Source organism: Onychostruthus taczanowskii, unplaced genomic scaffold (genome assembly GCF_017590055.1).
Source record: "Onychostruthus taczanowskii isolate IOZ18803 unplaced genomic scaffold, ASM1759005v1 scaffold8, whole genome shotgun sequence".
Taxonomy (NCBI): Eukaryota; Metazoa; Chordata; class Aves; order Passeriformes; family Passeridae; genus Onychostruthus; species Onychostruthus taczanowskii.
Window position 1 is genome coordinate 15,260,521 of NW_024505892.1, and position 14,187 is coordinate 15,274,707.

A 14,187-nucleotide genomic window follows, 5' to 3' on the forward strand; every position below is an offset into this window, starting at 1 on the left:
ACAGAGCAGAGAAAAACTGCAGATACAAGAAAAAATTGGAAAAACTTAATTGAAAAATTTAAAATGTTGAAAACGTTTACATTCAAAACAAACTTTAAAAAGGAGTATTTAAAATTTGCTGCCACAAGTAACTATGCTACCTAGAAGAAATTATACCCTTCATTATGTGGCTGTTATTGAATCCTGAAAGGATCGATTTGGGAGCAAAATAGCCAGTACCGTGACCAATTTAAAAACTCAGACATATTTATCCCCCTCATGAAAGAAGTAACAGTATTTTCAAACTTACCATTTTTGTTCATATCCCAGAAGACACAGGTAGGTTTAGGATCTTCCTAAGAACAGATGTAAAAGCAGACTTTGTATATTTCTTGAGACATAAATCTCATAATTTACAACAGATGTTGCAATGCATATGTTTTCATTTAATGAGCTGAAGAATCCATGTCATTTGATTGTTGAAAATTTGCCTAGTGTCAAATTAGAGGTTTTCTCTGCTAGAAAAATGGATTTGTCCAAATTGCAAAATCTAGAGCACTGCTTCTATGTACTGTTCAACGGTTCTTTTTGCACATCCTCAGAATAATGAAGTATTTTTGTGTTACTGAAGTTATCCATGAATATGATGTCTTTATAGAATCTAAGTACTTTTATCTGTTTACTTCCTTAGGGCTTCTCCATGAATCCTCTACATAAAGCTTGAAAATGTACAAATGCCTGCTGATCCCATGTGTAGGTTGTTTTGCCCCACCTTAAAATATTCATTGTAATGCAATGCAAGACAAAGTCAATTGAGCTGTGAAAATCACAAACCAGGTTCTCATTACATAAACAATTTACTTAGGTATTACATTTTAACATTTTCTTTAATATTCAAGTGCTATTGCCTCTTTTGGATTAGATACTGAGAACAGAGTCAAGCTCACGCATTTTCTAACTGGAACAATATGTGCCAAAAGGTTGCATTTGGTCTGTATTTCCCTAAATTTATTCTGGCCATCTTTTATTAATATGTTTGTGTCCATTGCTCTGATGAAAACCACATAACAACAAAATAATTCTGGGAACTATTAACAAAGCAAATAATGTTTGATCAAATAAGTAATTATGAAGTTACAGTGCAATAAATCATGTCCCTGGTTTTGAATATGGTCATTAACAAAGGTTTCGCATACAGTTATTGGCACAGGAATTACTTCTGAGGGGCAGAATCAATGGTCTTGCAGATAAATGTTAGGCCATGAATGGAGTGCGAATGTATGAGGATGAGAGAGATTATTTGTTTCTACCTTGTGCTTGCATGCTTTTGTTCTAGACTTCTTAATTTTGATTTGATTTCGATCTTACTCAAAATCCACTCATACAAATCAGGCTATAATATTAGCCTTTGCCATATATAATCGGCATTCCTCTTCCTCTGAACAATCAGTCTTGTTTTACCTGAATTTTGGTATGCTTGATTGTAACCTTCACATAATCCTCAAGATCCTGAATGGTTAAGTTTCCAATGCTGCATGCTACCACGAAACTGGTCAAATTGGCAGGATTTTCTGCATCCTTCAAGAGATTAAGAAAAATATAATAAGTGCTTACATGGCACATAACATAAAAGCCAGAGTACACAGTTTCATTTTTGCAGCGTGCCAGAATAAGTAAGTTGTCAGCGTTTCTGTACTTTTGATCACACAACATAAGAACATTATGTTTATAAAATCAAATTATGGTTTAGCCTCATGGAAGCTTTCCTACTTTTCTTGTAGCCATAAACATGCATGGGCACAATTATAGAGAGAGGTTAGAAGGCAAACAAAATTATAACTCAAACAATGTGGCAGATAACAACCCATGATATGATTAGCTCATTTCCCTAAGCAAGCATGAACGAGCTCACTTATCCTATTGTTGACACTGTCCTTTAGTCAATGCAAAGTTTTTAGAGAATAAACCATTTTCTGGATATAGTTGTTAAATCACCCTCAATCTCAAAATTAATGACTATGAAATAGTAAACAAATTCAGAGCAATGTTACATACTGAAGGGGATAGCATTTTCTGAAAGGTCTTATTTGATAGGAATCTAAATAGAATTCTGACATTATCACTGACCAGTAGGATTTTTAACCTGCAGCTGACAATTTCCCAGAAGAGGTGGTTTCCTTGGAAACGAATTATTTATTGAAATGGAAGTGCATTAGCAATGCTATTTTCTTTTGATAGGCTTCTATTGGAACCTGCATATTTAGATGCCTGGTTGGGAAGCTTGGTCACTGCCTGTGGCAGATCTTAGTAAAATAAAGTCTTCTATTGCCACTCACTTTTTCCTCCCAAGATCTGGTCTGCCAAACTCCTGAACCCTTGATTCTTTCCATGTAGGAGTTTTGTTAACATAACAAGACATCAAGTTTCAGCTCAGCACTGGGCATGTGGGATCCACCACTTATGAGAGACACAATAGCCTCTGTTATTAGGTGGATATTATCCTGAGTAGAATATTTTATTTCCTAAGAACCATATCCAAGAATTTTCAGACACAGTATTTCAGATTAGGAGCTTTGTGGCAAAATTTCCTAAAACCTTAAAAATTTAAGAGGAAAGAAAATGCAAATTTCTAGGCAGTTCTTGAGTATTCAGACAAGAAAGTCTCTTGGCTGCCACCTAAATTTGAACATCTGACAAAGTCTATGAAAGTCCTTGGCCATATTTCCACAGGTTTCAGTGGATTCTGTCTGTAGCAGATAAGAAAAACGAGAAACAGTTAGTCTCTTTAGTGAAGGCAATTTAATATATTCTTAAGTGTGCTTTAAAGTAAAATACAGATTACTACTTTTTTATCCATAAGGCTGTGTTCAGCTGAAGTTCAACAGTTCAGGCATAGATGTTTACACTGAACACACCTGTGTTTGGTGAAGTGAATCCCACCCTGAACAGCTTTTATGTAGTCCTCTAAGTAATGGAACAATCTATAATGAATTATAAGCCAAAACTTACTGGAATTCTCTCAGTTGCAATACAATAACCCACTACCTCCAATGCTGCAAAGTATGGAGTTTCACAGTTATTTGAATACTTTTAAGGAAGATAACTAAGAGCATTCAGATATTTGTAATTGCACATGGTAGAAAAATGAAATGCAATAAATATAAAACACTCTTATATTAATGGATAAAGTTATTCGATTTGAGATGGCATGTGGAGTTTATTTGTGGGCCTTATTTTAATCCCCTTTTTCTTTAACTTTATTTTTAGACTTCCTAAAAATGTGGAGATTGCACATTTTTAATTCATTGTGTTAAACACATCATCCATGAAGAGTTTGAAAAACACAAAAAATGAAAGGCATTTTAGTTACAAATTAAGGTGCAATTTTTATGGCTTTTGTTTTTCAATGGCTTATTAAGTGCCACTTAGAAATGCATTCTGGCACCATTAAGGGACACATTCTGACTTCATATGATTTTATGCCATTATGACTAGCCTTCATCTGTATTCTTCTGGGTTTTTTTTTATTAAAGATACTCATCCTGTTTTTCTCAAAAGCAAGCTTAAAACTAATATAATTTAAAATAAAAATACTTTGGGGTGTATTTCAGAAGGCAACTGTGGGTCATGGGTATTTTCTTGCCTAGATTATCTGAAGAATCTGGATACACTGCCAATAAAAACGATAATATAGGGACAATACAATACTACAGAGTTCTGCGGATGCACAAGAGCCAAAGGTCACTTGAAATACTGATGAGAAAACAAACTCAAGTCTTCTGAGACATATTCTACAGTTCACCATGAAACAATGTTTCCTTCTTAATTAACTATTTTTTCTTCCCCCCCCCCCCCCCCCAAGTAAGTGTGGTTTTGGTTTTCTTTTTCCAAGCTGGAAACTCTTCCTGATATTTTTGGCACCTACCATGCAGGCACTATTTACAATTACCATATGATAAGACTCAAAAAATAAAACATCAAATCTACCTGAGCATGTTTAGGTTTCAGGTGTGAGCATTGCTATCCTTGTTCCTATTAAAATATGGTATGCTTATGAGAACACAGGTATGAAAAGAATAGTGTATATACATATATGAACAAAAGTTCTCTGTCTGCTAACCATCAGCCTGGGGTTTCCAACTGAACATAGAGCATTCAGCTGGATACGACTGCTAACCACCTCTTAAAAGGAAAGGAAAGTACTTGGCAGTGTTTTATGCCAAATTCCCTCCTGATAAAAAAGAACTTGGCTCTACTGAAAACCAAGGAGCTATATTAATGCATTTTAACAGAATTAAAGGCTTTTTAAAGGCTTTTGCTGCTTTCCTCTGATTTTAAGCAGTTGGGATACAGTTTTCCATAGATTACCCTGAGAAAAGGTTTATTTCACATGTGAGAGGAATTTGCAGTTAAACCATTGACTTCAACTCAACTTGGGCACTTCAGCTATTTTGCTGCTCTGAACATAAGACTGTCTTTAATGCCTAAATTTGCTGTCGTCTTTTAATTTCTGTAACTCACGAAATACTGTGAAAGGATTACACGACAGGAAACTATTTTAGCAGCTGGCTTTGATTCACCCTATCTGAAGTGACTTCAATCACATTAATGCTTACCTGAAAAAGACCATTTTTATTGAAGAAAGTAAACTGAGCCCTGGATATAACTTCAAACTCATCTTGACTTAAATTCTTCAGTAAACTTGGTGGCAGAACAACAGAAGCGATGGCACTTGTCTGATCCTTGTCAAAATCTATCTGTTAAATAAAAACAACAGGAGAACATTTTCAAACAATAAAAAAAACATCTGTTGTCCACAACTGGGTTCACACTCTTAAACAGAAATATCTAGATATGGGACTAGAACCAATCAACACTAAAATGACTTGTGTCTCTATAAGAGTTGATGCAATAAATAAATGTTTTAAAGGCTGGGGAGGTTTCCCACTTTTCCAGCATGAGATCAGCCTTCTCCTACAAAAAGATATTAGATAAAACCAACAAAGAAATAAACTCCTCCACTGGTATAATGATGATTTGGAAACAATGATATGATAATTATGGCAGTCATAACCATTTTCAGTAGCATTCAAGATACATTTCCTCACAGCAAACAATGTTGAGAACTAGAAGATATGCTCTGAATTTTTCTTTGTTAAATTGTATTAGTTGGCTTGATCTACACATCTGAAGTAATTCTCTTATGAGCTTTTATAGTTTCTCTGGAAAGGAGACCTAAAAATTATTAGCGTCAGTTTTCCATATTTATTGTGCTATGTAACACAAAAAAGACACTTTCTGACATCATATAAATTTAATCTTTATTGGCAATGTATCAGAAATCTAAAAGCCCTCTGTGGCCCAGGAATATAACAAGTGAGTAGGAAATAAAAGAGGATGCAACCCTGCATTTTATTAGCAATTCTGTGACTGATCACTTTCCCACCATGGCCTACTCAAGGTGTGCCACCATATCCATGGAAGGAAGGGGAGCAAGCCAGCTCTATAGTAAAAGCCCTTCAGAATTTTACTGTGAGATATGGGAACTCCCACTACTGACTTCTCCAGAGGCATCCTGGCCATGTACTTATGCCTCTCATGGACAATTGTGTCATTCTAAAAGCACCATTAGCTAATAGAAAGTTAAAAGTCATAGACTATTGACAGATTATTCAGCCTTGGAAATCAGTAAGAAGCAGCTCACAGACATCTCCTGACAGGGATAAATGTAGTTCAAAACCAGGTTTTCAGAGGTTGGTTCTGCCACAGTAAACAGAAAGTGTGTATGTGATAAAGATGTCCCATTAGGCACTGTCTGCAAATAGAGTAGAAGAGGCTTCTCCAAAGAAGCATGGATATATTACAGGAACAATTTAATAATATGAATCACCAAAACCTAACTTAGTCAAAGGTTTGGCAAGAAACATAAAGACATAGGGGACTGAAATAGAATCTTTCCAAATTGCCATGGATAAATTTGCTTGGTATCTACTTTAAGAAAAAATACTAGAAAAAAAATATCTGGAAACATTCTGACATACAGCTTGAAGAGCTTAATGTTCCCTGATGAGCCTAGGATAGATCATCACATCACTGATGAAAAACGTGGGCTTTCACAAGGGAATCTCCCTTCAGTGGGGATAGAAAGTATCTTTCTGACAGGCATGGAAAATATAAACGGTGCCCACAGCTGCTGCAACTTTTCTGGTAGGAAGGATGCTAAGAATTCTCAATCAGCTGTTGGAAATGTGAAAGTCCGAGAAGAAGCTCATGTTTCAATAGGAACAGTATAAATAATTTGACGGAGTTTGGATTTTATAATTATTTAGACAGTGCTGTAATAAATGATTCCTGGATGAGAAAATTCCTGGATGTCCTCAAGCCACAGATGGTAATTCCTGTTCTATGTATGATCATCTAAAACCTGGCTTCAGAATTTTCCTTTCCTCTTTCCATAAATAAAGGATGAAATCTGCAGGAGAAACATTCCTTTGATAACAAAGAACTATTCAGCTTCACAAACAGCTATTGAGCTTCATTAATATGAGAGCTAAACAAAAGTAGATTTACAATAACAAAAAAATTCTCTTAAAATTGATTCAAAGGAATTTTAGCTAAAATATCTAGGAATATAAATATGTAAAAACTCAAGTACATTAAATCAATTTTTATCTATTTAGACAAGCATTTGTGTTTTGATCCAAAGTCTCTATATATGCGCAAGTCCTAAAGCCTACTATATTACTACTACTTTTTCTAGGATGTAGACATTTTTCTGTCTTTGTTCTTATTTTAATTTTTACAGTAAATAGTACCTTATAAAATGATCAGATGTTTATTAGGATTGTTGTGTTGCCAGATTGCAGCAGGAATAAATTTGTTTCCATACAATACTTATACTCTAGGTGCCTTAAGATGCAGACAAGCATTTATAAATTTTTGGCACCTCATCACTACTAATTTCAAAAGAACCTTTGGAAAATCCTGTAGGTGCTCATGTGCTTCTCAAGCAGTATTTCAAATTTTAAGATGTCTGGTTTTTTTCTATTTGTAGGAAAAAAGCAAAGAAAAATTTTTTTGAGGTGATGATAAATATCTTAACAATAGTATCCTGTCTAGATACTGTAGCACTGGAGACCTTCCTAAATTTCGTGTGATCTCTGTTCATTTTATTTTTAATGTCTAGGCTGGTCAAGCTCCACACAAATGACCTGAACTGCCTCAGATATTCTAAATGGTACAAGCCAATCAACCTATATGTGGGCAACTGGATAAGCCTTAGGTTTCTTTTAGCATGAAATATTTTAACTTCACTGGAAGGCTGAAGAACTATTGTATCTGCAGAAATGTATATGTAGATACCTATATCTAGGTATCTTATTTTAAAGCTGCAAGATATCAAAAGAGTTGTTAGATAATGTACAATCATCAGTACCGCAGATTATTAAAAGTTATTTTCCTTTTTCACTAGTAAAAAAACCCCACAAAGCTAAAAAAAAAGGTCAAGTGTGTTGTGGATTTATAAATCAAATTACTTTTTATCTGCATGGAATGTAAGTTTATCTGTGTTTCCTGTCACTCAAGGAAATACTACATTAATCTGTTATCTGTTTGGATGATTGTAGGAAAAAGGAAATAGAAAGTAGGGGGAGAACTGGGAGTTGTAAGTGGATTTATAGGAACCACAGTAAACACACTTGGAACAAAAGGCACATTTCATGTTCAAATACAGCTGCTTGTTCTGTACCTGGAAATCAGATGCATTATTCTGTGGACTGACGCTGAAAGTACCACCTTTGAATGAAGTTGAATTTATAGAAGACACTCCAAGCACAAGATTTCGTGTTGAAATACTCATGGATGGTCCAGTAAAATGGATCTTTAAAGCCAAGGCATCAATAGTTTTTAGAGCTCTAAAAACAGAAAAAGAAATTTCTCTGAAAATTGAACACAGAAAAAAACCCACCTATGTTCTGCATGCTCTTCACATAACAAGATGATCCTCTTGTTACTATTTTTCTATCACCCATCTGTGTATTCACAAGGAGACTGTTGGACTGTAAATTTATGCATGTCTCTTGAAAACAAAAGCTTTTGACTGACAGAAACTGTGTGACTATGTATCATTGGTCCTGAAATAATTTTTGAACAATACTTATATCCATGCTGTGTCATGTATCAGAAGACTTCTTTTCCATCCAAATACTTTGTACCATGCACACTAAAAGAAGAAATATTTGTGTATCTATTTTGGAAAATTGTTTTTGATGGAAATCAGAAAACTTTGATTTTCTGGTTTGTCTCTACATGGAAGAATGAATCTTTACAGCCTTGCAGGTTGCTCTCAAAAGCTTTTCTCAAATGCAGAAATACTTACTCTGAAGATGAGGCTGCCAATACACTGTCTGAACTGGCTAGAATATTGGAAAAAATTGTCACCACAGTAGAACCCAGAGATTCATCGATTTCTTCATCGTTCACAATTTTTTTGAGCTTCTGCACAACATCATTTACTTTGTCTGAGGTCAGCTGCTGCCCCTCACCAGTGAGATTCAGAAGCTGATTGGCAATATCTGCTGCATTTTCTGTGGGCAAACAGAATCAAGCAAAAAGAGAAAATAATGCATTGCAGTCCTGAAGTAGGCCAGAAATACACATTTTTATCATCACTGTTGAAAGCTAGGGTATGTTCAATGGTATATGTAATGAACAGAGGATTTCATCATTTTGTCAAACTTATAATTTTTTTAAAAGTATATAGGACCTGCTGATTGTATCCTCATTGGCTGTGTCTTTTCTTTGTTTTGATTTGAGTTTGTAAATCAGAACTATTATAGAAAGGGGGGATTGAACGAAAAAGAGAGGAATACAATGAATAGTATCTTTTCTTTTTCCTCCTCATGCTATCCTTTCTTTTTAACTGGGAAAAAGTTTCACTCTTCAAGTGAAAAAAATGCATCTAGTCTCTATTACTGAAAAAGTGCTCACTCTTTTAAGCTTTCTGAAGAAAGTCCGACCCCCTTGCAAATGCTTCAGTACTTTCAGAGTACTCTTACTTGTCAGAGCCATGGCAAGCACAACACACAAGCAAATTTCATGACAAGGATCTTCCTGATAAGGGAAGTTTGGTAACATGTCCAATGGCAAAAAATGTAATTTCAATACCACCCAGACAGAAAACTAATATGAACACTAACCTTCAATAATATCAAAATATTTGAGATTTAATGGAATTTGTAAATAAGATTTTGAAAGATCAGCTTTCTTTAGTTTGCAACTGGCTGTGGGTTGTTTTTCATAATGCATTTTTCTGACATATTTACTGTGGCATGTTCATTTTACATGACATGATGTTTTTTATATAACCTGACTGCAAGTACCCAATTGACTGAGTTAGGTAGCCAGGCTCCCTAGGACACCAAAAGAGGCTTCTCCAAGACAGCAATTCAGAACAAGACCTTACTGTAGGTGCTCTGCATATTACACATATGACTGCATAATTCTCTTCACTAGCTTTGGCACTAAAAAAGGGACCATAACATTGTTGTCCTGTTGTTTTATTACTCTTCCATGGCCAAAATTACATAAAGGGTATTTAGAAACAGAGAATAAATCTGCAAATATCTGATTGTAAGTCCAGTGAAGAGAGCAGGCATTCAAAATATTTAAAAATTTGTCCTAACTTGAATATCAAATAGAGGTAAGATACCACCTTCCTTTACTCTTGATTGAATTGCCTGAAGAGTTTGGTTTAATTCAGTAATTGGTTTGCAGAGCTCTAAACAGGTGAACTGAATTGAACTTGGGTGCACTTCCCCAGAGTTTAATTATTTACTTTGCACTGCCTTTTTAAAAAAGATTTTTAAACAACTTAACATAAAGAAAAAATGTATTCTTCCAAAGACCAACACTAATATACCCACCTGTGCAATTTCTAAGATCAGGTTGACCCCAGTATGATGTATAATTCTGCAGACCCAAATAGCTAAAGAGGGAAAATGAGAAAATTCACATGAAATATCATAACAAAATTACATAATTATTTCTTAATTCCTATGTAGTCTTCACAGGGGTCAACTCTTCTCAATTCCCAATATTTGTAGCAACATGGCCCTTAGTGAAACACAATATATATACTTGACAGTGAAAGTAGATGATTGATTAAATGATAGTGCTGAGAGGAACCCCAGTTTTTCAGCAGAAATTCTGGCCTTTTATTTCAGTGAAGACCCAAATATTGACACAAACTATTAGGCCACTATTAGTCATATGCTGTTTCTATAATTTCTTCTTGACATAAATGGCTTTGATCTAGCCAATAGTAGGACATACTGCCTCTCATGAGAACATGCACAGGAGCCATATGAAGGTATAAATTTATTCCACCAATGAAAACTAGGGTAAGTAACGGTTGGATCCAGGTCCAAAGTTAGGGACAGATATAAAGATTCCTTTTTTGTTGTTTTTTAAAGCCTTACCATAGCAAAACACAGAATCACAGAATAGGTCAGGTTGGATGGGACCACAGTGGGCATCTGGTTTGACCTCCCAACTCAAGCAGTGTCATCCTAGAGCACATGGCACAGCATTGTGTCCAGAGAGTTCTTGAGTACCTCCAGTGAGGGAGACTCCACACCCTCTCTGGGCAATCTATTCTGGTGCTTGGTAACCCACACAGTAAATAAGATCTTCCTCATATTCAGGTGGAACTTCCTGTGCATCAGTTTCTTCTCACTGCCCCTTGTCCTATTGCCTGGCACCACCAAACAGAACCAGGACCCATCCTCTTGGCACCCTCCCTGCCGATACTCCTAGACATTGATGAGGTCCCCTCAGTCATCTCTTCTCAAGGCTGAACAGGCCCAGCTCCCTCAGCCTTTCCTCATAGAAGAGATGCTCCAATCTCTTAATCATATTTGTCACCTTGTAAAAATGGCTCCAAAATTAAACACACTTTTGCCTCAGTTTTCTTTAAAGACAATCGTGTTGTCACAGCATGGAGAAAGGAAGAATGGTAAACAGGAAAAAATTATCCTTTTACTCAGCACATGATAAAATAACATTAGTCCTCAGCTGATACATTTATTGTAGCAGCACAGCACCTACTGTGGAATGCAGATTACTAGAAGAGACTTTTAGAAGAACTTCCTCTTCCCTCCAAACAAATCCCACCAGTGCTCCATATTGGCAAAAGCTAGTGGAGGCAGAGGCACAGCACAGGGCAGAACACAGGAATTTTTTTTTTAAATGAGAAGTGCTGTACACAATCATTTGTAGACCACAAATGAGTAATAAAGATAAGCAATACTTGGACAGCAAAGGCCAGAAACCTTAATTTTTAATGATTCTGAGGTTGTGACATAAAAACAATTTGATTTCTGCACTACTCACTCTACAACAAAAGTTGGTCAGTCAGAATCAGTTCTTGTACAAGATTAGGAGGCTGAGGAAGTGAGTTATTTAAGTATAATGCGGGTTGCTTTCCTGTTTGGCACTGAAACTCAAAGCTGATTCATATCCATGTTACCATACTATTTGGAAAAAGTAAGAGATCTGGTCTTCTCAGAACATGTTCCAGATGCAATGTGGGTGGATAAGACTAATATATTGCATTTAATAGCAATCATCCTAAATACTGAAGGAATTAATTAATATTGCATCATCATAACCATGTTTAAGGCACTCAAAGGAGATCAAAGCCATAATGTTTTGATAATATATAAACAGAAGTAATAATATTCCCATTTTACAAATGGGAAATGGACATACAGAGTCAAAGTATTTTGTAGATGTTTGCAAAAAAACCCTTACTTTAGGGAAAATTTCTTAAACCTTAAGAAGTTCAAATCTTTAAGCATAAGATTATCCCCACCTTCAATTATGACTAACTACTGACAAAATATTTGTTTCACAATTTCTTTTACTTTTCCCCTAATGAGATGAGGTGTTTTGGATTAAACCACAGAGGCATCTCCTCTTCATAGAATTTTATTCTAATTCTTACATAAGTCAGATAGAAGTGGTGGAGTGGTAGCAAATGTGAAGCTCTGGGTACAGTAAAATAAAGATCATGGCCAAGTGCAAGTGGGTCAGGACAATCCTGTATGTGGGTCAGGACAATCTCAAGCACAAATAGAGGCTTGGGAGGAGAAAGAATTAAAAGCCCTAAAGAGGAAGACTCGGGGATGTTGGTGGAAGATGCAGCCCAGAAAGCCAACCATATCCTGGTTGTATCCAGCTGCATCCAGCTCTGGAGCCTGCAAGTTAAGAAAAATGCAGACTTGTTGGAGCAAGTCTAAAGGAGGTCCACAAAAATTATCAGAGGGGTCGAGTGCCTCTCCTGTAAAGAAGCTGAGGGAGTTGGGGTTGTTCATCCCGGAGAAGAGAAACTCTGGAGAGTTTGCAGCACTTAAAGGGTGCTACAAGAGATCTGGACAGTGACTTTTTACAAGAGCATGTAGTGATGGGACAATGGCAAATGGTTTTAAACTGAAACAGATGAGGTTTCAGTTAGATATTAGAAAGAAATTTTTTTACTTTGAGGTTAGTGAGGCACCGGCACAGGTTGTCCAGAGATGTTGTGGAAGCCACATCCTTGGAAGTGTTCCAGGACAGGATGGATGGGGCTCTGACCAACCTGGTCTAAGGGGAAGTGTCCCTGCCCATGGCAGGGCGGTTTGGAACTAGATGGTCTTTAGGCTCCCTTCCAAGCCAAACCCATTCTATGATTCTATGACTTGAATAAAACAGTTTCATTCTGTAAGAAGATTTTATTTTTATAATCATGTTGAACATGTATTAATTGTGGGCCCCAATATGCACTACAGAAGTGGTATATGAGTTTTTTCTTATCAATGAAATGCAAACTATTACTGCACCAACCTAATCTCTCATGGTATAGAAAAAATCTTCCTGAAACACAATACCAGTCAATGGCAACCATTATATATAGCCAAATAATGACTATATATAACCAGAAAGTTGCATCAGAAACAACTCAGCTTCTCAGATATTTGAACACCTACCAGGTTCTTGATGCAGTCTGAACTGAGCTCCCGTGGCAAAATGTGAAGTTGGTCACAGTAGGCCTGGTATCTGGCCAAAAATAATTTGGAGGGTTTTCTTCAGCCAAACATTTTTCTGTAAAAATGAGTATATCAATGTTAATAGTAAATTTCTCCACCTAATCATCTTCCATTTGTTGTCCTCAGCTCATCAAACAGCCTACAGCACAAAATTGTCTTAAAATGAAATGCTTGGTTGTTTGCAATAGCGTGGCAATAGAGGGGTGCACAACAGGGGATCATCCATGCTGCTGCTGCTCAAAGGTAGGACTTGAATGTGCATGCTGCATCCATGTGCACTCCATCAGCCTCCACCTCCTCCCTTCCAAAGGAAGGGCAATCTTTGGTAGAAGCTGAATGGGAAGAGATGAGAGCTAAAAGAAGATTGATTAAGGGCAACTGTTGTCAGAAACACAAAGACCACTGAGAAGTGGGGATGAGGGGCCTTGTGTCTCATTTTAGCTCTGCTATAAAGCATATTTCGTTAAACCACCAGTGGAGCTGTCAGGTACCCTCCAAGCCTCTTTCAACCAGACAGCAAAACACTGACTAAAGCAATTTGGACAAATTTGTTTGTATTAAAAGTGGTATTTTGAGCATGGCTCTTTGGAACAACTAGGTTTATAGGGACAAAATCTGAAGCCATCATACTGTTTGGAAATGTGTGATTATTTTAACACAGAAGATGCATATTTATGAACAAGCAAAAAAAAAAAAAAGTTGTGTAACAAAGCTCAACACTACTTACCCACTGGATCAACATCCACCGTATGAAGTTGATATCCCTCTTCCATGGTTCGATTATTACTTATGAGCTTCTGTCGGATGTCTTCCTCTTCTAAATTGATGTTGTTGGTAGAATTATAAACCAGAAGAGCCAAAGCACTAAAACTGCAAAGAAAATTATCCAAGTGTTTCAGTCAGGAGAGCAGAGGCCAAATGTGTGGAAATAAAAGTATCTGAGAAACTCTGGTTTTCTGAGTATGGAACAGTGTCACCAAAACAGTGCTGCTCATTATCTGTAAATGAATATTTTTGTATATATAGGGCCATGACAAGAAAATATGGCTGGGAAATTTCATCTCCTAGTTACCTTTAAAAAGCATCTCATCAAAAGAGCTAAAAAATATTTTCAGAAGAGTTC

At 36.3% G+C, this 14,187-nt stretch overlaps 1 protein-coding gene across 6 annotated transcripts in view; it reads right to left on the reverse strand.

The window, feature by feature from the left end:
• ADGRG6 (adhesion G protein-coupled receptor G6) overlaps positions 1-14,187 on the reverse strand; it is a 109,812-nt gene that overhangs the window by 21,962 nt on the left and 73,663 nt on the right. For all 6 annotated transcript variants that reach the window (XM_041423938.1, XM_041423943.1, XM_041423939.1 and 3 more), the window contains 8 exons: positions 13,792-13,934; positions 13,005-13,119; positions 9,903-9,964; positions 8,357-8,564; positions 7,727-7,892; positions 4,596-4,736; positions 1,441-1,557; positions 290-335 (listed from right to left, as the gene is read on the reverse strand). In XM_041423938.1, the coding sequence (XP_041279872.1) occupies positions 290-335; positions 1,441-1,557; positions 4,596-4,736; positions 7,727-7,892; positions 8,357-8,564; positions 9,903-9,964; positions 13,005-13,119; positions 13,792-13,934 (998 nt within the window). The remainder of the gene's footprint in view (positions 1-289; positions 336-1,440; positions 1,558-4,595; positions 4,737-7,726; positions 7,893-8,356; positions 8,565-9,902; positions 9,965-13,004; positions 13,120-13,791; positions 13,935-14,187) is intronic.